The 23,816-nt window shown below is 52.2% G+C and overlaps 9 protein-coding genes across 9 annotated transcripts; 4 read left to right on the plus strand and 5 right to left on the minus strand.

The window, feature by feature from the left end:
* Nucleotides 1–522: 522 nt before the first annotated feature.
* A1O1_04768 (ribose-phosphate pyrophosphokinase) lies at nt 523–1,936 on the minus strand (the record flags this gene model as incomplete). The annotated part of the gene is made up of 2 exons (XM_007725657.1): nt 523–579; nt 641–1,936. 2 exons carry the CDS (start codon nt 1,934–1,936, stop codon nt 523–525), a joined length of 1,353 nt encoding a protein of 450 aa, XP_007723847.1.
* A 568-nt stretch (nt 1,937–2,504) lies between these two features.
* A1O1_04769 (uncharacterized protein) lies at nt 2,505–3,225 on the minus strand (the record flags this gene model as incomplete). Its single annotated transcript, XM_007725658.1, has 2 exons — nt 2,505–2,665; nt 2,715–3,225. 2 exons carry the CDS (start codon nt 3,223–3,225, stop codon nt 2,505–2,507), a joined length of 672 nt encoding a protein of 223 aa, XP_007723848.1.
* Nucleotides 3,226–3,886: 661 nt separating this feature from the next.
* Nucleotides 3,887–5,362, minus strand: A1O1_04770 (uncharacterized protein; the record flags this gene model as incomplete). Its single annotated transcript, XM_007725659.1, has 3 exons — nt 3,887–4,078; nt 4,139–4,441; nt 4,508–5,362. The coding sequence occupies 3 exons, from the start codon at nt 5,360–5,362 to the stop codon at nt 3,887–3,889; spliced, it is 1,350 nt and encodes a 449-aa protein (XP_007723849.1).
* Nucleotides 5,363–5,888: 526 nt separating this feature from the next.
* On the plus strand, nt 5,889–7,635 carry A1O1_04771 (uncharacterized protein; the record flags this gene model as incomplete). Its single annotated transcript, XM_007725660.1, has 2 exons — nt 5,889–6,088; nt 6,162–7,635. The coding sequence occupies 2 exons, from the start codon at nt 5,889–5,891 to the stop codon at nt 7,633–7,635; spliced, it is 1,674 nt and encodes a 557-aa protein (XP_007723850.1).
* A 646-nt stretch (nt 7,636–8,281) lies between these two features.
* A1O1_04772 (uncharacterized protein) lies at nt 8,282–9,644 on the plus strand (the record flags this gene model as incomplete). Its single annotated transcript, XM_007725661.1, has 3 exons — nt 8,282–8,831; nt 9,215–9,417; nt 9,504–9,644. 3 exons carry the CDS (start codon nt 8,282–8,284, stop codon nt 9,642–9,644), a joined length of 894 nt encoding a protein of 297 aa, XP_007723851.1.
* Nucleotides 9,645–9,813: 169 nt separating this feature from the next.
* On the minus strand, nt 9,814–12,096 carry A1O1_04773 (uncharacterized protein; the record flags this gene model as incomplete). The annotated part of the gene is made up of 1 exon (XM_007725662.1): nt 9,814–12,096. The coding sequence occupies one exon, from the start codon at nt 12,094–12,096 to the stop codon at nt 9,814–9,816; it is 2,283 nt and encodes a 760-aa protein (XP_007723852.1).
* Nucleotides 12,097–12,824: 728 nt separating this feature from the next.
* Nucleotides 12,825–18,932, minus strand: A1O1_04774 (uncharacterized protein; the record flags this gene model as incomplete). The annotated part of the gene is made up of 1 exon (XM_007725663.1): nt 12,825–18,932. One exon carries the CDS (start codon nt 18,930–18,932, stop codon nt 12,825–12,827), a length of 6,108 nt encoding a protein of 2,035 aa, XP_007723853.1.
* Nucleotides 18,933–19,468: 536 nt separating this feature from the next.
* On the plus strand, nt 19,469–21,697 carry A1O1_04775 (uncharacterized protein; the record flags this gene model as incomplete). The annotated part of the gene is made up of 3 exons (XM_007725664.1): nt 19,469–19,491; nt 19,550–21,473; nt 21,530–21,697. 3 exons carry the CDS (start codon nt 19,469–19,471, stop codon nt 21,695–21,697), a joined length of 2,115 nt encoding a protein of 704 aa, XP_007723854.1.
* A 653-nt stretch (nt 21,698–22,350) lies between these two features.
* Nucleotides 22,351–23,275, plus strand: A1O1_04776 (ubiquitin-conjugating enzyme E2 D/E; the record flags this gene model as incomplete). Its single annotated transcript, XM_007725665.1, has 4 exons — nt 22,351–22,377; nt 22,475–22,591; nt 22,746–22,959; nt 23,157–23,275. The coding sequence occupies 4 exons, from the start codon at nt 22,351–22,353 to the stop codon at nt 23,273–23,275; spliced, it is 477 nt and encodes a 158-aa protein (XP_007723855.1).
* Between the last annotated feature and the right edge of the window lie 541 nt (nt 23,276–23,816).

Raw genomic sequence — 23,816 nt, forward strand, 5'->3', positions numbered from 1 at the left:
TTTATTCTGCTACTTGTCAACAAACATGGCTGCCGCAGACATTCACGAAGAGCACCGCTTAGTATGAAAAGACAAGAACCTGAGGTATGGTGTGTAGCTAATCTCATGATTGAAAGTGATAATCAGACAGCCGTCCCTCGTGTGCCTATGACCTATGTATGTGATGTCGGTGCTTGCGAACAATCTCCTCCATCCATGCCAAACGCCTCGGTGAAGACCTCTCCAGCACTTGGTTCAAGGCACTTCTGTGTTTCGGGTGCGTTTTGTTGGTGTTTTTGTATGGTATGACTGGTTTCTTCTCCTGCAAACCTGGTGAGGGCTTCAATGTAAGATAACATAAAGAGTGTTGACCCCCCACATCCCCCCTAATGTCCCTGATTCATTTTGACATGCATGCGGCGCGACGATGGCCACTACTGCTCCAACCCCTCGCAAGACGTTGCTGATGGGCCGGCTGATGTAGGCGCCCATCGAGATGGCCAGTAGCTGACAGAGTCCATCGACCTGTCTTCCCGAGCACACCTAGTCGTATTGGAACAGTACACTGATACTTTCTCCGTAGTGGACTCGGCGGATAGCCTGAAAAAAGACATTTCGTCAGTGGTTCTTCTTTTCTGGTCGTACCTTAACAAGAACTTACCTCAGCGAAGACATGTCCGACTTCGAGAACCTCCAACTTCGGGCATCGTCTACTATGATCCCGCTGATCCACTGTATTGGTGACAATGACTTTATCTAGCGCGCTTGCATTGATTCGGTCAATTGCATCACCACTCAAGACACCATGGGTGACCAGCGCGTATACCTTGCTAGCACCCTCCTTCTTCAGGAGTTTCGCTGCTCTGGTGATCGTGTTGCTGGTATCAGCCAAGTCGTCAATCAGGATGGCAACCCTTCCGCTGACATCGCCAACCAACATCATTGTGGCATTTTGCCGGTCTGTAATCTTGGTCGGTCTCCGCTCCTTGTGGATCAGAGCGAATTCGATGCCTAGGGAGTCGGCAATCGCAGTGGCCCTCTTCGCACCACCCGCATCAGGGCTGACCACCACGCCATTTTTATAGTCTGGGATATTGTGCTGGATGTACTTTTTCAACAATGGTCGACCGTACAGATTGTCAACGGGAATGTCGAAGAAGCCTTGATATTGGGGATCGTGCAAATCCATTGTGATGATGTGGTCGGCACCAGCACAGGTGAGCAAGTCGGCCACCAGAGTGCCCGCTTGAGCGACCCATTGGCGATAGCCAGGACGAGGTTTGAAGCTGTCCTGAGGATCCACTTTTGCAGCAAAATCGTGGCTGGTGATACCGTTGGTCATGGATGTAAACGAGTCTCCCCGTTTTCGAGACCCAGCAAAATAGTCCGACTTTGTGCTTGAGTGGGTGCTAGAGTCGCGATAGTGATTGAAGCGAGCCTGATGTGTCGGGCTATGCTCAACCTCGTCCAACTGTGATCGGGAAGCGACTTTATGAAGTAGGTGGGCATTGCTATTGGTCAGCCCATGGCTTTCGCCTCTGTCTGGGTGCGGCGTGGGTGGAATACTGTCGAAAGTATACCCATTGGAGTCTGCCACCAGCTTGTTGGACAGGTTCGAGGCTTTGACAAGAGGTGCTTCGGTCTTGTTGTAGGGGATGTCCGACTGGCGCGAATAAGGGAAGAGTGGCAGCACGGCGGTCACCTTCTTCGCCGAGGCGGTCTTGCACGCCGAGATGGCAATGAGAAGTTCAATGAAATGATCGTTGACTTTTCCACCGCCTGATTGTATGATATAGACATCTTTTCCTCTCACTGATTCTCCTATCTCGACTCGAGTCTCGCCGACGGAAAATTTGGAGAAGAGAGCTGAACCTTGCTGGATGCCGAGGATTTCGCAGATTGTGTCGGTCAGGGTTGGATGGGACGAGCCGCCGAGAACGACGATATTGCGAACCATGGTGATCTAAGGAGGGGCGTCCGAGTTGGGAGGATTTCGTTCAGAACTTCGGGAACGGAGGGTGGTGGGGGAGGAAGTCTCGGGGTGCTGTCACAGCGAACTCAAGAAGAGCTGGGGAGTAATAGCTGAAGTTGAGTAGATACAGCCCGCATGAGGCCGGGACCTAGATTGTCGGCGGTGGTCGTCGTCGTCGTCGACATGACAGGAGCAAGAGAAAATGAGTTCTCTAGGTAGGTAATAAGATGTGAAGTGGTTGGTTGGTTGGTGATTGATGCGGCTACAGAACTTTTGTCTCGCCCCACCTTCCTTTTCCTTCCCCATTCAAATGTCCCGAGGTCAGACAGATGGCGTCAGAGGAAGCAATTACAGAGATGTTATGGCAGTACTGAACATGTCTGCGGCTATTTCATCTCAACCACAGTAAAGGGAGTATGCTGAGAGGAGCATGTTCCCAGGTTGCATCATGCCCATCTCTGACCCAACCGGGCTCTTGCCCTTCACTCAGTAAAAGAAGTTTTCAAGTGTCTGCCGAATTACAATGGGTTCGATATAACCACATTGCAGTCATTCAATCCCCTGTATCCACCTCAAGGTCAAGTTGGACATTGTTGCTGACGCCGTAGTCTTGTAACGTCAGTTGGTCTTTGAACGGTCTTTCGCCTTGTCGTTTCAGGAGGATCTCATGAGGCTTTCGGCCAATCATCGATGCGACAATGACCTTGAAGTCCTCTACCAACTATTAGCCTCTACCCAACACATGGCATAAACGGACACTGACTAATAGGATCTGTGGGATAGCATGGTATCGCCTGCTTCGTCCCCAGTCTGTCATTGACGTAGACAATGATCATGGGTTGTGGCGGGGCCGCAGGGGCAGCCCTTCTCTCCTTCTTCTCCTTTCTCTCTTGCTTGCCGTTTCGGTCATCCGACCGCTTCGAACCCGCATTCTCGCTCTTTGTCCCTCGCTCCCTATCGTGCGCCCTGGGCGAACGTGGCCGCGGGGGCGGCGTTCGTGATCGAGATCGTGGCCGTGGTCGATAATGGTCTTTGTAGCCTCGCTGAAGTCCCGAATCGCGGTCTCGTCTGGAGTCGTCGTCGTCGTCTCGACGCTTCTCTTTCCATTTGAAGCCTCCGTCTTTGCGCCGAGGTCGATCTTCCCGTCTATCTCTGTCTCTCCGGGGCGATCTGCTGCGTCTGCGGTCTTGGCCTCTGGACGAATCTCGCTCTTTCCTGTCAGTATTCGTGGTAGGAGGAGATGATGTTCTGCTCTCACGCTGGTCGTCGGCCATCTTGGCGGAAAGCAATCCGCTCAAGCTTCGCGATGGAAGTACCTGTGGAAAGGGTTGAGCTGCTTGACAGAGTCTTGCGTCAGGAAGTGTACTAAAGGTATTGTTACACATGGCCGTGACGGGAAAACAGTGCAACCACTAGATAGGCAGGTCAGCCGAGCTACATGTCTGGATTTAGCGGCGACTATACTTAGATAGGTGATTCTGTTGAATATACGCCCAAAACACTCTACCACAGGACTTCATACTCCAAATCGAACACCACAGCTATTGCGTTGTCACTCTAGCTACGATTTGTGTTCGACGGCTATATGGACGTTCTCCTGCTGCTCCGATACTTAAGTGGCATCTATGGTGTCGCTTGTATGTATCAGATGGACGAACTCTACGCCCTCTGAGATCAGATAAATCGCACCGCCGATGGTGTATTTCTAAGAATGTCATGGGTGAGATGCCCACAACTTGAAGTCTGCGACGGACGAGGCATCGATATCAGCCTGACAGACTACGACGATGACAAGTCTCGCGTTGACCATGAAGGCCTTGGTCATGGTGTCCGCAGCCGGTTAGCACACTGAACAATCTGCCAACATTTAGTCGACTGTCATCGCCTGCCTACTGTTACAAGAGCCTTTCGGACAGCCATCTAACCACACATGGTCTACTCCTTGGGTGCTTTGTCGGACAATGATTCTCGCATGACACCGGTCTCCTTGTCCTGGGCAGTGGCAGTCTCAATATCTTCACCCAGCTGTTTCCATGTCTGCGCAGCATCCATGTCGACTGATTTATCTTCGCCATCGAACAGAATTTCTCGACCATTGCTTTTGGTATAGGAGATAACCCATCGTTTCTGCTCGCAAACAAGTTATCAGCGGAACTGTTTCAAATTGGAGGAAGTAACCCGACTCACGATTCCTAGACTGAGTTTCAAAGCGCCTTCTAGCGGATCTGGTACATATTCTTTCAAGCGCTCTCTTCGCTTGATCATGGAGACGATATTCTTGCAGACGACTTCGGCCTGTGAGATACCTGCGCGTGCCATCTTGGGACCCAGCGTCTCCGCAACATCTCCCAATGCAAATATGTTGGGATATCGTTCCCCCGCAAGCTGAAGGGTTGGCTTGACCAGCAATCTGCCGGAAGACATGGAGATGGATTCTGGAGCGAGGCTGCGTACGAAAGAAGAGTTCGGCCGTTGGCCTATGCACGGAATCTGAGGTCACTCACATTTAGCAACCATGTCACAACAGGCGAAATGCCAGAAAAGGCTGAAACGTACCACTAGATCGAAATCCTCTTCACGGCCATTCTCAAAGCGAAGTCGGATGCTGTTAGCCTCAGGCTCAGCTGTCAGTTGTTTGAGTATCGTTGGCCTCGCCTGGAGAATAACGTCCACGCCCATGTCCTTCACTTCCTTGGTCGCGTAGTCTTGGACACGCTGGCCGAAGCTGGGCAGCAGTCGATCATGCGAGTGGATGAGTGACACGCACTTTGTGGGATATACACTTTTAATGTCTGTGGCCAACTGGACTCCCACCGGTCCGCCGCCTATGACAGCAATCTTCTGCGCTGCAGATAGGCTTTGTTGGGCGCGTTGGAGTTCCGTGCAGGCATCTGCCTTTGCCGAAGACGAGAGCCTTGCGGGCGGACCGCGTGACGTCCCTGTTGCAATGGCCAAATAGTCGAAGCTGAGTGCATTTCCCGACTTGAGTTGTATTCGGTCACCTTCGATCTGCGTTACGGTGTCCTGGACGTGATGAAAGATTCCTGGCGGAGCGTTCCGCGCAAGGTTGGTGTAAGGAATGAATGCCAGATGCTCGCGTCCCCGGAGCACGGAGTAACGAGGGAAGTTGAAGACGTAGTTGAAGTGGGAGTTCTTCTCTATCAGGACGACTCGATATCCTGTCGGCAACGTGCTGGCTAACCTCTGGGCCAGAAACGCGCCAGAGAATGATCCTCCCACGACGACGACATTCTTTGCGGATGGTGATTGTCGGTATGTTAACCGATGTTCGAAAGCCTGCACTTTATGACAAATGTCAGCGTAAGTGATCCTGATGAGAGCAGCTGTGAAGTCCTTGTAAAACCGAACTTTGTCAGAGAGCATGATTGCCGACTCTCGATCTCTGCCCATATTCGCTGGCAGTGAACTCTGGTGAAAAAGAGTGGACGACTTTGCTCATGGCCACATCTAGAGCCAAGTCATGCGACGAGTCCCCAGAATTTCAGAAGGAAAAGGGAGAATTGTCGTCTTATCGTACGTCTTCATTGTCGAAACTATACTGATATACCCGAGACCGAGACCGAGACCGAGACCGACACAACCCCCTCCACACTTTCTACGGCATTGGATGGCTATGAACCTCTCCCATCAGTCTGGGGAAAGTCAAAACAGTTGCGAGCCGCGGATAGGGTCCATCCCTGTCTCCATTCTCCTGAAAGGTGCAGACAGGCGCGGATGGTGGAGACAGCAAACCTCTGAGCCACTTCTGGCATTCATACGAAATACAATCCCAGGCACCCGCGATCTGTCTTTGTCTCTCTCTTCTCGACTACCCTTCCACGGGAACACGTCCAAGCTTATATCCGAGCCATAGTATTATAGACATTCTCTCCCTCGATTGCAACTTGATGGTTTATCTCTTCTGCCAACAAATGATATGCCTGGTCCAACTTCTCGCAATCCACGTACTGCCGTGCTCTCCATCGAGGATATCAAAAGTCTGATTGCGAAAGGGTCGACGATTGTGATTTTCAAGCAGAAGGTCTTGAACCTCGACTCGTGGCTACCATTCCATCCTGGTGGTGCGAAAATAGTCCTCCATGTGGTGGGAAAAGATGCCACCGATGAGATCAATGCGTACGCTCTACGTGCAGCAATTTCCATGCTATGAAGAAGAAACCCGGGCTTAGGGGACTGACCTGCCTGTTAGGTTCCATTCACCGGGCGCCATAAGCTTAATGCAAAGATTCCAGATTGGAACCATCGAAGGTACATGGGACAACCTCCTTCCACCAATCCAGGGCGGGAGCTATCAGGATAGGGATGGTGTCCTCTTGGACGACAAAGGCTCAGACATGTCAACAGACAGCCCCTGCATGCTATCGGATGTTGCATCTCTTCCAGACTCGCCGACTTGTCATAAACGATGCCTCGCCTCTGACAGTGACGATGATCTGAAGCCATCCACAACATCCAATTCACAGGACCCACTGGTTGACGAGAAGGAACATTCAATGTCACTTATCGATCTTGGGAACAAAACTCGGGTCACGCTGGATCCTTCCATGTATCCCGCTGCAGGGACCGAGATCCAGAGCGACGTTGCGATCAAATATCGACTCTTGGATCAACGGCTTCACGACCAAGGTCTGTATCAATGCCACTACAGCGCTTATGGTATCGAGGCCGCTCGGTGCACTGTCATCTTCTTTGCCATGACTTTCGCCGTCTACCATGGGTGGGTTCTGATCGGGGGTGTTTTTCTCGGGCTATTTTGGCACCAAATGGTCTTCATCGCCCACGATGCGGGCCATAGCGGAATCACGCACAATTTCACCATCGACTCGGTTATCGCAATGACAGTCGGCAGCCACATTGGAGGCCTCTCCATGGGTTGGTGGAAGAAGAGCCACAACATCCATCACGTCGCCACCAATGCCCCAGAGCACGATCCTGATATCCAACATCTTCCTTTCTTCGCCGTCTCCCTCCGCTTCATGAACTCGATCTATTCGACCTACTACGAGCGGATCATGAGTCACACGCGTGTCTCGAAGTTCTTGCTGAGATACCAGGCATACTATTACTACGCCGGCCTCACGCTCGGTCGCTTCAACCTGTATGTCCTTTCATGGCAGCATCTTCTCCAAGGAGGCAGGAAAGGCCGAACCTGGTGGTACCCATGGTTCGAGCTCTCCGGGCACATTTTCTTCTGGACGTGGTTCGGGTATTTCCTCGTCTACAGATCCATCCAGACGGCTTGGAGTCGTTTCGGTTTCGTCATGGTCAGCCATATGACCACGATGCCCCTCCATGTCCAGTTCACTCTGTCGCATTTTGCAATGAGCACGGCCAGCCTCGGGCCGCAGGAAAGCTTCCCACAGAGAATGCTTCGTACCACCATGGACGTCGACTGTCCGCCGTGGCTGGACTTCCTGCATGGCGGGTTACAGTTTCAGGCTGTCCACCATCTCTTCCCCCGTCTCCCGAGACATAATCTTCGGCGGGCCCAGAAGTTGGTTCGTGATTTCTGCCTTGACGTCGGGATACCCTTTGCGGTCTACGGTGTCGTGGATAGCAACAAGGTCGTTCTGGGCCATCTCGATGACATTGGGCGACAGGTGGCAATCATGGAGAAATGCAGAGACGTCATTATGCAAACTGACCATGCTGTCAGAGAGTGACTTGTTCCATGAGGAGAAGAAGGCTCAGAGTGGGCAGTGAAATGTTGCGTATGCCGCCAGGAAGAGCGCCAGACTGTACCAAATCCTCCCTGCTAACAGCTGAGATGGGGTGTAAGGGTGTGAACGCGCTTCGCCTGCCTTTTGGGGTTATTCTTCAAGACGTAAGCCACAGAGTGGGACTGCCTATAAACCCCCCAGAAGACTGTATACCCTCGACAAAAGTATAGAATAGTACTCCAACGACCTGGTTCAGAGTCGTGACTGGACTAGATAGAAGGATGTTAGCAGGACAATATCCCCCAAACCCAAAAGCCGGACTTATAATGACACTGTATCCGTGTTTGTATCTGAGCAAGACGTTGTCCGACAGGAAATGTGAGAGAGAGCAAAGAGGAAACCCGCCCAGAGCAGGGGAAAGGATGGGGCAGCTGACCAATAATACCGTGCAAGGCTGCAGTCGGATCATTGTTTTTCCTAACCAGATTCCGCCCTCTCTCTCTCTCCCCCTTGAACCCTTGAACCTCCTCCCTCCTATAACGATACTCTCTCTCTCTCTCTCTCTCTTTTCATTCCACCAAGGCTTTGACCCTTCCACCATCCGAAGCAACAAAACACGAACCCGGACAACTAATCTCCAATCTAACAAATGTTCACCCGCACCACGCAATATCTCGAAGTCTACCTCCCCTCGCCAACCACCGTATCATTCACAGTCACAACACGCCGCCCTCGCCATCAGATCTCGACCTCGACATCGACAGGACCAGCAGCAAAAACATCCAAGTCTGTTAGATTGAAGCTGAAGCTGAAGCAGAGTCTCCAATTCGTCGGCCGCAACATCTTGACTCTGACTGTGCTACGACACACGATTCGCATCTTATTAGTCTCCTACGCGATCCTGCTCAATGTCGCTAAGGCTCAACAACGTTACCACCACTACGACCTCCACCATCACCAACAGCAGCAGCAGCAGTATGGCCGAGGGTACTATTACTACTACCACAACCACCAGGGACAGGAGCAGTCAATTGTCGGGCGGACCAGCAGTGCCGCGTTGGAGAAATACGCAGATGTTGCGCTCCAGCTAAGTTTCGGCGGCGGGCTGGTCAGAACGCTGGCTGAGGGGCTGGAATGGTGGATCTTGGGACCGCTCAGTTTGGTCGTGGTGTATTTGTGCTTGAGGAGGGATTATGGTGGTGAGTAAAATCCCCTTGACTTTCACTTTCACTTTCGTCTTTCCTAGCTGGCGGACATCGGACATCAATCACCAGTGTCGCTATGAGTATCACTCACTGCAAGGCTGGGAATTATGGTGTTGGAAGAGAGGGAGATATAGAGAGTGCTTGCTCTTCGAGCCACACGTTCTCTCCCTCTCCCTTCTTCTCTCTTTTTCAATTTCAATCTCAATTTCAAAGCCCAGAAAGGTGGATAGCGACAGAGAGATCGAGATCTACCTTTCCTATCCTGCAGGGGACCTCGTTTGGATCTTATCACATTCCACTCCACTGCGCTACCCAATGTCCTATAAACCTATGAACCTATGCTAACGAACGACCTCCTCTCTTTCGGTCTTTCGCAGAAGAATCACTCCTCGTCCTCCAAGGCCTGGGGATCCAAACATCAACCAGTTCGCGGTATTTTTTCTTGGGCGCGACCACGACGTTCATCCCCACCACGCAGATCCAGGATATCGTCATCCACGAGGCCTTCAAGGGGCTCGAAGTCCGGTTCTATCTTGCCGTCATTGTCGAGGGGGCGACGCAGGTGGTTGTGGTTTTTCCGGTAAGTTCAATGAGACACAAGTGTTTCTTACTATTGTTGGTTCCTGGTTCTTGGTTGTGACTCTGACCTTTTGGTTCGGTTGCCAGCCGAGTGACTCAAAATTGCAAGACGGCTCGCTGACTGAGATTGAATTCGGTTTCTACATGCAGACCCTCCTCCCCAGACGCGATATCCTCGAGGAAGTCTGGCGTGGTGCTCGGAAATGCTTGTATTCGGGGATTCGTTGACCGGATCGTTTTCCACACCCCTCAGACTTCAATTCGAGACAGACTCTTAATTGAGACTGGGTACGATATTATCTTTTCATATGGACTCTATTCTCCTTTCAGATGGCAGCAGTGTTGTTCATCGAACGCGATGGCTTAATCCTATCTGTGTCTAAATCTAGGCCTAAACTCAAGCCTGGTCGCCACGGGAAGCTTGAGTTTGACCTTCAACTTGACCTTCAACTTGATCTTCGACTTGAGCTTGAGCTTGATCCCTGGCCAAAGCCGCGTCACGTTTCAGCTTGCGGCCATTCAACCATCTGGTGTTCTGGACATGCAAGGAATCCATCCTCGGCTTCTTCATCACGGACACATACCTGCCCGCAAGGCGAGCACTGTTCCCACCATCAAACACCTTCTGCCTGCGATGCGAAGCATACTCCCCATCTCGCTGGATACTCCGCTGCAAGGCAGACCCGTCGCCCTGACCGATCGTCAAATCAAGCAGACTGCCCGCCAGGACTTCATGGATTTTGGCTTGTCGCCATTGGCTCCACACTTCCTCGACAACACCGTTGGAGCCGAACTTGCCGTCATTCTTGCCAGGAAGGGCGGCAAGACCCGCTTGGTCGCCGGCATAGATCCAATTCAGCGAGTCGGTCAATAGCGGATCAGCTCTGCTGTTGTCGCCTTTGTCGGTGTCGGCGTCGGTGTCGGGAAATATACAGTCCCATAAAACCAGCGGCGCGTCATCCGCCATCTCGTACATCGGTCTGCCAGGGTTCTTGTCGACGTCGAGTAATTCGTCGATGATGCTGGGTTCCTCGAGTCCCTGGCCTACCAGAAACAAAACAGCCACCATGCACCGGACTTGATGCCAGAGGAATGCCGAGCCGTTGACGCAAAAGGTGTAGACTCTCGGGCCTCCGACTAGCGACGACGCAGAGGGTCTTGCATCTCCGTTCAGAAGACCCGAATTGTTGACTGCTACGCCATTTTCCAGGATAGACTTGGAATCGATATTGTTCGATTCCACTGCAGCCCCAGATTCGTTCAAGCCCGGATGAAGCGAAAAGATCTTACCAGTCTGATCACACTCTACGACATCTGCATACGTGATTCGCCTCTCACAGCTCGGCATCTGCTTGCTCGCATCGATCTTGCACAGATTCCGGAAATCATGCAACCCCTCCAGCTTCTTCGCGGCTTGGCGCATCTTCTCGATATCCAGCCATCCCTCTCTTCGCTTGCCCGGTCGGCCGTCCGCGTACCTCATCCCTCGCGGGCCCGGGGTGGGACAGAAGGCCGGGTTCGTGAAGAAATACTTGTACCGTCTCTCTCGGCAGGAAAAGCGAGCGTCAAAGTTCGCCGGCGGGTCGGGACACCACGCGAGAATGCGAATGTCGGGCGGAAGGATGGCGTTGAGCATGGTCACGTACGAGAGCTCGTCTTTGATCGGATCGAACGGTTTCGAGTACGGTTCGGCTTCCAGGTCGTCGGTATCGATCGAGGGCATCTGGTCATCAGAATCAAAGGATGTTCCCGCTTCCACTGATACCATAGTAGGCTCTAGATTCCCATCAATAGCCGATTGATCCACACTCGTGGACATTCTGCCATCACCTCCTCCTTTCCCTCCATCCTCTTGTTGTGCAGTGTTTTTTTGACCTTCGGTGTCTTCCTCTTCCCCCTCCTGTTTCTGTTTCTGTTCCTTTTCGATCGGTCTATTACTCCGCACCCTAAGCCCAATGACCTGTCCAAACGCACTGACCCCCCTATCCGTCCTGCCGCACTTACTATACTGACACCCATCCCAATTCAAATCGAGCCTGACCTTCCCCTTTGCTTCGTCGCGCCCGCCACTTTTCCCATCCGTGTACCGCGCCAACCGTCTCTGCTTCTCCCAGACCACGTCCATCGACTGATCAGCCCCCTCGGGCACAGACGGGCTGATCAGTCGTGTCTTCCGCAACGCTTTCCACAGGACTTCCTCGACCGTCGGCATGGGCAAGACATTCCCATTCGCGTGTTCGTAGCCGTTGTAGCGGCCGCCCAGATACGCGAATTTCAGGGCGATGTGTCGTGTCGCGTAGAGCGTCGGATCGAAAGGCCGGGCGCGGCGTGAAGGCGATTGAGAGCGGGAGCGAGGAGGAGCGAGCGAGGAGTGAGTGCCGGTTCGGAGCTGAGACGATGGTTCTGAAGAGGCTGTTATAGATCTCTTCCCGTCTGTGTCTCCGCCGGTGGATTCCACACCAAGCGCAGCAATCCGTGCGGTCTGTTCCCGTAATTGTCGTTCAAGCGCTGAAATGCGATCGATCAGATCCGCCGTGCTGTAGGTCGTGTAGTCTGCCGCAGGAGATGTAGATTCGGCGCCCATATCATGGGAGGGATATTCTTCTTCTTCAGCGGGGTGTCTCTTGTCGTATATGTTCTTCTTGGACCCGTGGTCCTTATATTGCGCATTCTCTGACATATCTTCGCGACCTTTGTTCGTGAGAGTGAGAATGAGAGTGGACTGCGCCCGCTTGGATGGATTCTTGGACTCGTGATATAGATTTTGTATTCTCCCAGATGTATGTCTGGGTCTCCAGCTCAGATTCTTCGTCTTTTCGTGCAAGGAATGCTCCTGATTGTGAGGCGCCGTTGTTGTCTTCGGAGTCGAACTCAAAGCGCACGAGGATTTGTATCTCAGACGAGATTGTGACAATACCGATCCTGCGCCTGCAATGTGACGGCTCACGAGCCTGCTCGTGGAAATGAGGCGCCGAGCAAAATGGCTGCAAAGAGGCATGAAAGGGAAACAGACATATGGAATGAACGGCAGTCCAGACAGACAGGCACTGGAGGAAGGAAAGAAGTATACAAGAATACAAAATCCAACTGGAGGTTGTCGAGGCTGGCGAGTTGGAGAACGAACTTCGAGCCATAAATATTTTTCTGGTAAAGCGGCGACGAGGCTGAAGGATGCAGGGAGATTTTCCACATGCACCATTCAGACACTGCACACGGCTACTACGTATGTAACAATAGGGGGGTTCGGCCACACTTGAAGGTACTCTGTACTACGAAGGACAACATGACCGATGAAGGAAGGGATGGTTGCAAGCACAATACTGTCATCATTCATGGATGGACTGAACTCGCCATTATCGAAGCGGGTATCTCGAAGCGCTCTCCATCTAGAGGCTGGATTTCTGCTCTCTAGTCTTCCAAATTTGTCCCCTCTCGCGCCTCGTGGAAGGCTTGCTCTGCTCCGTCGTCGCCGGGACTCTCCTTATCGACAGCATTCTCCTGAGAATCCTGAATCTCAACTTCGTCTGGTACATCCTCCATCTCCTCATCATTATCCACATCACGCCTCCGCTCATCGGGACCTTCATCTTCTCCTCCGTCCCCGTCCTCATCCACATCATTGCCAGCATCTTCCTCAACATCGTCGCCGTCGCCGTCGCCGTCGCCATCGTCATCACCGTCACCGTCATCCTCATCGCCACCATCGTCCGCGGCATCCTCGGCTTCTCGGTTTCTGGCCTGTTCAAGCTCGGAGAGGAGTTGTTTCTTCTCATCATCCAGATCATCGAGATCGCTGAGATCACTGCCAGAGTCCTCTTCTCCATCAGCTTCACCATCCGCACTGTCTTGTCTACTGCCTCTCCTGGAACTACTCCTACTCCCTTCCGCATCCTCGTCTCTGGCATCCGCCAGCCGCTTGTCCATTGGCGATTCCATGGTCTTCCCAGGGATCTCCACTATTGGTCGCTTACTCAGGATCGGCGTCTTGATCGGTGGTGGTTTGACGATTGCTGCTTCGGCCTTGCGCTGGATCTCACGCCTAGTGACTGTCTTTGTACGCCCGGGCTTAGGTGGAGCTCGATGGACTTCGGCTTGACCTACAATGCCCATGAATGATACTGGATTCTGCAGCCCAAGACCAACAGGTGCGGAGATGGAAACCGCCAAGGGTCCATCGGCAGCACCGTCCCCTTGCGCTCGGAGCATGTCATTGAGACGAGCACGTTCAGCATCCTCGTTGTCTCCGGCGAGGTTGGTGGTCATGTTGATAAATGTACCCTGTGGGAAAACAGCTGCCTGGGCCTTCGGTTGTTCCTCTGGAGGCAGTTGCGCGACAAACTCTTCGTACAGACAGGCGTATGAATCGCCGATGAGATCGTCGATCAGCGGGCCTTTCATCAAGCTATTGTTGAGACGCTTCAGGTCGATGGCGTCGCGCATGATATCTAGATACACCGATGATGTGTCAGGATCTCGGGCCCATTCTTCCATCTTCTCCGACTTCTTCGTAAACTCTTCAAAGTTCATACCATCGAAGAGTGCACGTTCGCGACCATCAGGGATGTCCCCGATCCGCCGCATCATCCGGACGTAGGTGGTGACCACCTCCTCCCACAGTTTACTGTGGTCGAGAAAGTCGGTGGTCTTCCGACGAATTCGGCGCACCAGCTGGTCCATGTTGCCCCGATCTTTCAGTTGCTCCAGCAAATGGATGAAGAACTTGACATATCTGCCGGTATACACATAATGTCGACCTGGTCGTTCGTGCTCTGGCTTCCATACTTGTATCGTCATGGTCTTGGTGAAGATCTGTTGAGTGAACTGGTGCCTGGCTCCGAGCGCCCCAGCGATGCTTGGATCGTCGTCATACAATACATGTGCAGCCCGGGCGGTGATTCTGTGGTGCCAGTTGGACTTGTCGGCAGTTCCAAGCTTCTTCAAGATTTGGAGAACGTATGCAACCCATTGCAGTCCTTCCTCGTCCTCGGTAAGACGAACAGACTGGGCATAACGACTTACTTGCATGTGCTCCTCAGCTTGGGTGTACGTGAGCGCTCCGGCCTTGACCATCTTGTAGACTACCGAAACAAGTTTGTAATGCGGCTCCAGGATGGGCTCATTTGACTTTTGATTCTTGGGCAACTCATCAATGGATTCGATAATGGCATCGAGCACGTCCTGGGCCGATACACGGCCATTATTCTCGGGACTTTGAAACATCTTCCAAAGGCATTTCGCCCGCGTGTAATGTACCATCCAGTGCTTGGGGCGTTTGCTAAGTTTTCGGCTCAGAAGATGAGCGGCAAATCGCCACAATGCATACTGACCGACGGACTGATGATAGGGCTGCTTGGACATGGTCTGGTCAACAAGGCTGCTCATGTGCCGCTGCTGCTTGTCGGTTCTGAAGGCTTCCATGTTCAGCGGCGGCCGAGACGAAGCGTACAGCCGAGTGCCAAACTCTGCAAGCATATCCTCGATCTTTTCCGCCGTGTCAGGCGCATCGTCTGCCGCACGCATTGCTATGGCAGTGGACATGATATAACAGTGTATGGCCTGGCGTTCGAGTAGAGCAATTTCGCCTCTCGCTTCGTTGAGTTTGGTGGAATTCCAGATCAGGTCGTCCTCAATTTTGGCCTCGTAGACTTGTGCAAGCCGGTACCAGGTCTCCCACTTTTCTATACCGTGATCCAAATCCTGTCGGAAGAAACTGGCGGCAACATCAAGGTCGTCCGTGGGCGAAGGAATTACCCGCTTGACTGACTTGAATTTGGCCAACGTTAGGTGGCCCAGAAGGAAATACCATCCGCAGCTGGCGGCAGCCTGTGTATCACTCTGGACCGGACGTGTTGGGAGATCGCTGATACCACGGATGCACTTGTACAGATCTTCCGGGTTGACGGTTGACTTCAGATACGAAGTAATTATCCGTTTATTGTGCACGAGCGCCGGCGTGTTCTTAACAACGCCCAAAGACTGTTGGATTTTCTCAATCGTGGCTTTAAGGTCACTTTTGATCAAGTCTTTGAAGTTGAACCGCTCCGCATATTTCATGATGGTTGGAACCAATGACCAGGCGGTCTTCCGATCCAGGGTCTCCGTCGGACAGCCATGGTTTGCATCCCCCATGCCGCCGGTGAAGCGAAGCTGGTATAGATCGTAGAATACTTGAGCCATGTCCGTCGAATGGTCCTCCGAGGTTTCCAGTGTGCCAAGTTCATTCTTGACCAATTTGACGAAGGCTTTGTTGGCATACTTGCAGTACTGCCGCATCCCCAAGGCATCGTGAACCTTGCTAAGGTAGAGTGCCAGATCATTGCCAGCATGAGGATAAGAAGTGGGATCTTGTACAGTGGCTTCCTTGATGAGAGAATACTGCAAAATCCAGACACGAACCAGAAGCTCTCGGAAACGATCTTTGCTCTTGTCGTACAACTTGACTGAAGCCGCACCCTTGAGTTGAGGGCTAGGTGTCTGACCGATTCGAACAGAGTCGTCATAGATAACAAACCCATGGAAAAGCTTAGCAAGTGACGTGATGGTGCTCAATGATGACCGTAGATGGGCTTCATCAACGCATTCGTAGGCAGAAGGTTCGTTGAGGATCTTGATAATCAGTCTTACCAAGATCTCATCAATATCTCGTAACCACTTCAGCATTGAAATCTGCCGAGCGGTGCTGTCCGTCTCGAGATGCCGTGCAGTATACAGTTCGTTCACACACGTTTCGAGGGCTCGCAGGAGGCAAGAAACAATTTTCGGAGTGTATGATATAGACGTGTACGCATTCTGGAGGCGACGCCACAAGAAGAGCTTCAGTGAAGCATCACCAGACCCCAGAAACTGAACCAGCTGCTCGGCTTGGGGTGTGAGGACGGCCGACTCGCGCGGCGACCTTGCACCACCTTCATCGGCCACTGCGCTTGCTTCAAGGATAGGTTCCAACTTCTCAATTACCGCCACCGGGTCGCTGTTGTCGCTATCGAAGACGCTCGTGAAGAAATCCAACGTGTTCAAGCGCGACAGCTCTTGTTCGATGGCCGAGACAGATAGCACCGGCATGGCTGTATTGTTGGGTAAAAAGATGGCGTCCGCTCCTGTCCGCTCAAGCACTCTTTTCAAATCTTCTAGGCACAGGACTATGTGTGTCTTGTCTACCTCTTCGGCCAAGGTGGCGTAGATGGTGGATGCCCAGATGAACCTCAGAACGAGAGGGTCCCTTGTTGCTGGTTGGTTTGAACTGTCGAGGTAGAGGCACATGAAGTCGTCTGCCAAGCTGGACCATCTCGTGAGTCGTCTCTCATGACCAACACGTGAACTTTCGTCGACATTGTTGGCAGAGCTTGTAGTCGCCGAATGAAGATCAAGGTGCAATTCGAACAGAGTTTCCGCAAGTTCAACCTGAGCGGCCAGTTCCAGATTACCACCATCGTCTTGACCCGTGCTTGAAGTTGTGAGTGAGAACAAGCGCTGGCGCATTGTCTCATACAGATAAGACTCGGTAGTCAGTACTAGTTTCAGCACCGTCTGCTTCATCTCGTCGGGCCATGCGTCTCGTAAGTAGGAGGAGGCAGATGGTTTGGTGGGGTCTCGAGAGCCAGTAAGCACCGATTGAAGCCAACAAAACGCCGCATCGTAGATGTTGGTCGCTCCACTATTGATCTTCTTGACCAGAGCAACCAGTGCGGCCTCAGCAGAGCCCGGAGGAAGCTCTGGGTTTTTCGAAGTGGCCACTTTGGAGTGTTGAAGAAACAACGACATTCCCGTGGAATTCTCTGCAAAGTCTTGGTTGCCGTGTCCAGTGATAATAGCATGGCTCTTGTCGTCATTCCAATCCAGTAACGCAACTTTGAGGTCTGTCAACAGCTGCAAGTCCTTCCTGATATGCTCTTGTTGCTGGTCATTTCCAGATTTGGCAGTCCCTTGCCAAAATACCTCTCGGGCTTCCTCGGCCGATGTGTACAGTGTCAGGCCGACATGCTGAAGAAGGGAGTTCGCGGCGACAAAAGCTGACTGGTCGACCTCGTCGAACACCGATAGCTGGTCAAGGAAAGCATTGGGATCTTCATGTACTGTATCGTCATCATGGGCGGCAGTTTCGGCCAAAGACTCTCGTGCGCGGATTCTCTTGCTTTTCGTCCGACCTTCGGGCTCCTCATTGCCAGCCGCTGTCGCGGACCTCTTCCGTGTTTTTGCAGCTACAGCTTCCGTTCTTCTGGTGTCTGGTTGATCTACCTCGATTGTGTCCGTATCTACTTGCTCCACTTCAATCGTGTCTGCATCGGGCTGTTGTACCTCTATTGTGTCTGCATCTGGCGCCACACTGTTCTCGACCTCTCGATTTTTCGCGTTGTCGGGCTCAGCATCTTTTGCGGACGAAGGTTCTACTTCGATAGCAGACTCATTAGGGTTTCTGGATGCATCCGGTGACGGTGTGCCTTTGTTCACTTCTTGAGGAGGAGTGACTGCTGATAACCTATCCGCTGTTTTGTCATTGTCGGAATCCCGATTCATCTCTGAGTCATCATGTATGAGTTGTAGATCGGGGACCTCCGCACGGACAGTAGTAGCAGTTCCATGTGCTAGAGACCCCTCTTGAATGCCGACAATGAGATTAAGGATAGCCTGACCGAGGGAGAAGAGGTCGTTGGAAGTTGGCCGCAAGACGATCTGACCGACTCCAAAACTCAGCGGCCGGTATCTGTCATCCAGGTACTCGAGCGCCTTTGGTCGTTTGGGGAGAAATGGATAGGGATCATTCGTCTTCCTCAAGGCCGCCAATAGCTGGCTCTTCGGTCGTATGCCAGAGCTTCGAAGGCGCGTGAGATCATCTTGAACCAAAGCGACTACCTCTTCCAGATCCCCAGCAGCATAGGCTTCGTCGAGACCTGATAGATCGATTGTTTGCTCAGCATCGTCATCGTCTCCAGCAAGCACACTTTCCAGACAAAACCGCACTATCCTCTGTGTCGACAGTACACTGGCTACGCGAGCAGACTTCTTCCACAAGTCAAGGTCGGTGTCATCTCGTTCCAGGGCTTTGGCAAAATCTCGAATACTCTCATTGCAGGATGTTGCATAATGCCGGCATAGGTCAGCGCGGGGTCCACGCACGTTTGGTAGTCGATGCCGTGCAACTTCGAGGAGAAATTGACCACGGTTTTTGAAGGCGAGGTAGATGAGTTGAGGAATCGAGCTTGCAGATGATTCGGCTGCACTACTAGGGAGTAGAGAGAGCGGTCCAGCCTCGACCTGCGCAGTTGCTGAAGTCCCCTCATCGTCGAGCTCTTCATGGGCAAACTCAGAAACGACCTCGGGATACTTGAAGACTTCCGACTGCAATAACTCCTGATAGGCATCGAGTGCCTCTTGGAAGTATTCGGGACCTTGGGAGTGGAGTTTCAGCGCATTCTGATAGAGTTTGAATGCTTCTTCAAGCTGAATTTCCCTCGTGTCGTCGACCTCTTCTTCGAACGTATCCTCCGGTTCGACGTTGATGGCCGTGAACCCCGACATGATGGGTCTCCGCGGTGGAAGTATGGATGAGGCCGTGGGGTCTGATGTCGCACAGGTCTATTCCATCGAATGTGATCATCGCAGACATACCGGAAGGGAGTTGTTCACATGTTGCTCATTTTGTCTTTGGGCTGCAGGCGTGGTGTGAGGTTCTGCGGCCCGTGTTTGTGACAGTTGTGCCCTTGAATGGAGAGTGAGTTGAAGATGAAGTTGAAGTTGAAGCCCTGAATGGTTTACGCGTGCAGTGGCTTGACGCGAAAGTGATTAGAGGCCTCTGTCCGAATGCGGCAAGCTTGGCGAGTGCTGGATTGCAGAGCCTCTACACCATCGCATCCCATAAACAGTCCCTGAGCTGATGATTCCTTGTGTAAGGATCCAGTTTATAGCACAGGTGGCATGATTTCTGGCTGAGTCTTGACGTTCTTTTGTACTGCGTCGTGCCCGATCTCGCCCTGCGCAACTGCAGCACTTTCATATCTTGCGACTCGGACAGTCTGTCCTAATTGTCCAAGTCCGCCCAGCTGCGGTCCGCCGCGATGCTCACACCGGCAGTGCCAGAGTCAGTCTACAGATATACTACATGCTATGACCTGGGTGATCTGACCATAACTTCACAGGATCATTGAGGATGAAGATATTGGACTGGCGGTTGATGCGCGAACAGAGAGCCTGCCCGGACTGCGCGAGTTAGGGCCTCCTGACCTTGTTCACTTGGTCAAACAGAGTACAAAAGCAGGCGCAAAGCAGACGGGTGTATACCACCATGTCACAGGCGTCGACGCATCCTCCTCGGCCAGTCTGGCCGCCTATGTCAACACCCTTACGTTCAATCCCTCCGACAAGACGCATAAAGTTGTGTCTGGCCTGTATTGTTGCTACAACGCCTTCTCGCACCTGGACATGCGGGTGGAGGTGAAGATCCCTGGCAGCGTAGAAAGCTATTGTGTGGACGAAAGAGGAGACCGGCGCGTGGCAACAGACGGGCTTTGGCTGGAGACATTCCTTTGCGCAGTACTGCGTGCATACTCCTATTCCGATGATGGAAGTGGTGATACAATTAAGAAAATCATTGGTATTAGGAGGTTTAACCCTATCACCAACACCGAACAGGAACATCGGTTCTTCGAGGCTGCTGAGAGGCTCTTCTTCAGCGGTCGCCAACTTGGCTCCGACCCCGAGATCCAAATCCCGAACGTCGTGTCGAACCACTTGACTGCCGGCCTTCTCAAGTACATAAGGACTACTGGACGGTACACATCAGGTATCAACTTGTTCGAAAAGCTACGGACGAAGGACGTGGAAGTGTCTTCGCTACTGGCAAGGGTGCTTCTGGATGGTGATGAAGAAATCCAGGCTGTCCGATTACTGCACGACTCTCTGCAGGATGTGCCGATGGACTACGCTCTCCTCGATTGCCAGGCAGCCTTTTGCCAGAGCAAAGGCGAGGGTGAGTGGGCTCTGGAACTGGCCAAGCAAGGTGTCACTGCGGCCCCCAGCGAGTTCAGTACTTGGGCTCGTCTGGCGGAGGTCTACGTTGATCTAGAGCAGTGGGACCTCGCCCTCCTTACCCTGAACTCTTGTCCCATGTTTTCATATCAGGACAAAGATTCGCCCAGGATGCCAGAACCGAGTCGGGTGCTCTTGCCCATCCTTCCAGAGAGCGTACTGGACGAGATCGACGAGGGACAACCTCGACAAGGAGAACCTTTCGACCAAGTCCATGTGTCGTTGAGAAAACTGCAGGCTGCCACTTATCAAGGCACTTTCTTGAAAGCTTATAGCCTGTTGACACGTATTGCTGCGTCGATTGGATGGGACTCGCTGTTGAAGACACGCAGTCTGGTTTTTGTCATGGAAGAAGAATATCGATCGGAGAGACATCACTCGGTGACTCCGAAAATGCCGACCAGCAAGAATGCCAGTACAATCGCACTATCTGGAACTCCGAACGGACAGCCTCAAACTAGCAACGGGGATGGCTTAGGAGATGACGGTTCAGACGAAGAATCTGCAGCGGATGAGGAGAAGACTCTCGCTGAAGGAGGGTCAACAGCACCCAAAGTCAACGGTGACACAGAAGAAAATCCCATGATACAGGCAGATCGGTCTATGGAGAAGCCCGTCCCAACGATTGCAGCAGAAGAGGTCAAGTCAGGTAACGATGACGCCGAAGCCAATAACTCGCAATATCCGAAATTCCTGAACAAACGGTTGTGTGAGCGATGGCTAGATAATTTGTTTATGGTACTCTATGAAGACCTCCGGATCTACACGATCTGGCGGACGGAAATGGGACAGTACCGTCAGCAGCAAATGCAGTACAAGAAGTCGGCGGCGGAATGGGAGATCCTGGGAGACCTTGCCGAGCGACTACACCACACCAACGAAGCTCTGGAAGCCTATCAGCAGTGTCTCAATATCCGATTTTCGCCCAAAGCCATGAGAGGAATCATGCGGATGTATGAGAAGAAAGGTGACACGAGGAGCACTCTCGCATGCCTGATCCGCCTCATCACCTGGCAATACCGGTGGTATTCCGAGGTAAGCGATGACACACTCACCTAGTTTCTGGAGGAGACTACTAATTCACGGTGTAGTTCTCGCCGGAGCTCTTCTACTCGATACGAAAGCTCATCGAAGAGGAGGGTGCTGTCAAAGTGCGCAGCATCGTACAATCGACCAATCTGCCGCAACATGTCCTTGACCTGACGCATGAGTACTGCCAACTCTGCGTGACTTTCCGGAGCAACGGTACAGACGGCTGAGGAACGGAAGATGGTTTTGCTATGAGAGTATTCTAGTACCTGTCTTCCTTTTTCCTACATATTTTTATGGAGGAGACGGACAGGGGTCTGTCCAAAATGTGCTGAATGGCTTTCGAGTCTAAGCGTCGGCGTCCTAAAGTAGAGAGGCCATAAAGCAATGCAGGAACTTTCCAACAGAATTCAATCCAGGGCGTGCTGTAGTATTCCAATGTGTTCCATCTAGCCATACCGACATATCCAAGCAGTCGACAAGAAGCACTGCAAGATTGAGGCGTACACTCCGCAGTAACGCTGAATACGGCGGATCCTTTTCTTGGTTTACACAATTTGAGATACAAGTACGTAGTAGGAACGAACGTCCATTTCCTTCTACGGATTCAATAGCAACTGACTACTATAGCTTGCGTATAGACACAACATCCATTCACCTCAATCTTCAACTTGACTTGCACTGTTCGACTTGACGTTCCACCCTGCCATATCGCTGGTAATCGACCTCAACACAAACATCGCTTCCGGTCTCTTTGCAGTTAGTTACCTGCGCTGGGAACCATTGACTCACAGCATCTCCTCCGGCGACCGGACTACCTATATAACTCCCAGTCCAGCCAGCCGGCAGGTGAACGGCGGCACGGTTCGCCGCGTCAGCCATCATGGCTAGCCAGAAACGCGTTACCAAAGTCAGTCTGTCTCCAGTGGCACACAGGTCGCGAGACCACCTTCCCTATCCGTTTGATAGGCCAGAGCCGAGCAGACTAACATTATTTACTTGACCAGGAACTGGCGGACTTGATGAACTCTCCGCCGCCGGGAATCACAGTGGCTTTGGCAGATGAAGCAAACCTCTATCAATGGAGGGTGACTATGGAAGGCCCGGCTGGGTCTCCTTATGCTGTGAGTGAAGCCCATGCATGCATGCACTTCCAGAGAACAGCCAACGTGCTCGCTCCGTCACTTGGGGGGGATCGAGGCTTCTGGTTCGGCGATCTCGAGATACTCGTCCAGACCGTGACTTTCTATACTGACGACTCTGGATATTTCTCTTTAGGGAGGCAAATTCGACATGTCCATCAACCTTCCCAAGGAATATCCATTCAAACCGCCGTCTGTCGTCTTCACCACGAAGATCTACCATCCCAACATCTCGAACGATTCGCCGCCCAACACCGGCACCATGTGTCTCGGCATGCTGAAGGACTCGGAGTGGAAGCCGAGCACCAAGATGAGTGCCGTGCTTGAGTTTGCGAGACAGTTGCTCAAAGGTGTGTTTTGCTCTTCTGACTATTTCCTCTTTCCTCTTTCTGGTTTCTGGTTTCGTGTTTCTGGTTTGTCCTTTTGACTCTGCCCACCATTTGAGGCACTCGGACACTCTCGGGGCCCAGAGGAAGTTATTGTGTGTGAAAAATTGTTCGGTTCTTGGTTCTGCGAGCGTTCCGTTGACTTGGCATTTCATTCCTAGAACCTAATCCAGATGACGCCGTCGAGGCAAAGATCGCCGATCAGTACCGCAACGACCGAGCCGCGTACGAAAAAGAGGCTAGAGACTGGGTCAAGCGATACGCGAGCGGAAAGAAATGAATCTGATGATCTGACTGTCACGATCACTTCCGGGGGTGACGAAGGAGAAAGGAGAACTAGTCAATGACTTCACGTGCCAACTATCTATCGAACCTGCAGCTGCGAAGGACAACATTCAGAATTACTACTAGTGCTGCACTTACTGGATTCAGAGGAGACACAAGGACAGACACGTTGGCGATCTGGAGAAGCCAGTAGTGGCGATGGCTAGAAAGCCAGACCAAACCACCCTCGACCCGACTCGGATCCCATGTCTGGAACACCTTTTACTAGTCCCAGCGTTTGGGGAATATGATATCTCCAGGATCGAAGGGTTGGGAGGAGCCAATGCTGGTAGGAGAGGGCGGTGTACCGCGAAACCAGAGAGACGAGGTAATTGTGGAATTGGCTTGAGGGCGCCGGCTATACACCAGACAGTGGTCTGGGTTCTGCATCTTTGGTGATGCTCATATTATCATCCAGTCTAGAACATAATATCTAGTTCAAGCGAACACATCTCCTCACATCACTGCAGTCTATACCTGCATGTTCCTAGGTCCGC

The sequence above is a fragment of the Capronia coronata genome, assembly GCF_000585585.1.
Source record: "Capronia coronata CBS 617.96 chromosome Unknown acBCG-supercont1.4, whole genome shotgun sequence".
NCBI lineage: Eukaryota > Fungi > Ascomycota > Eurotiomycetes > Chaetothyriales > Herpotrichiellaceae > Capronia > Capronia coronata.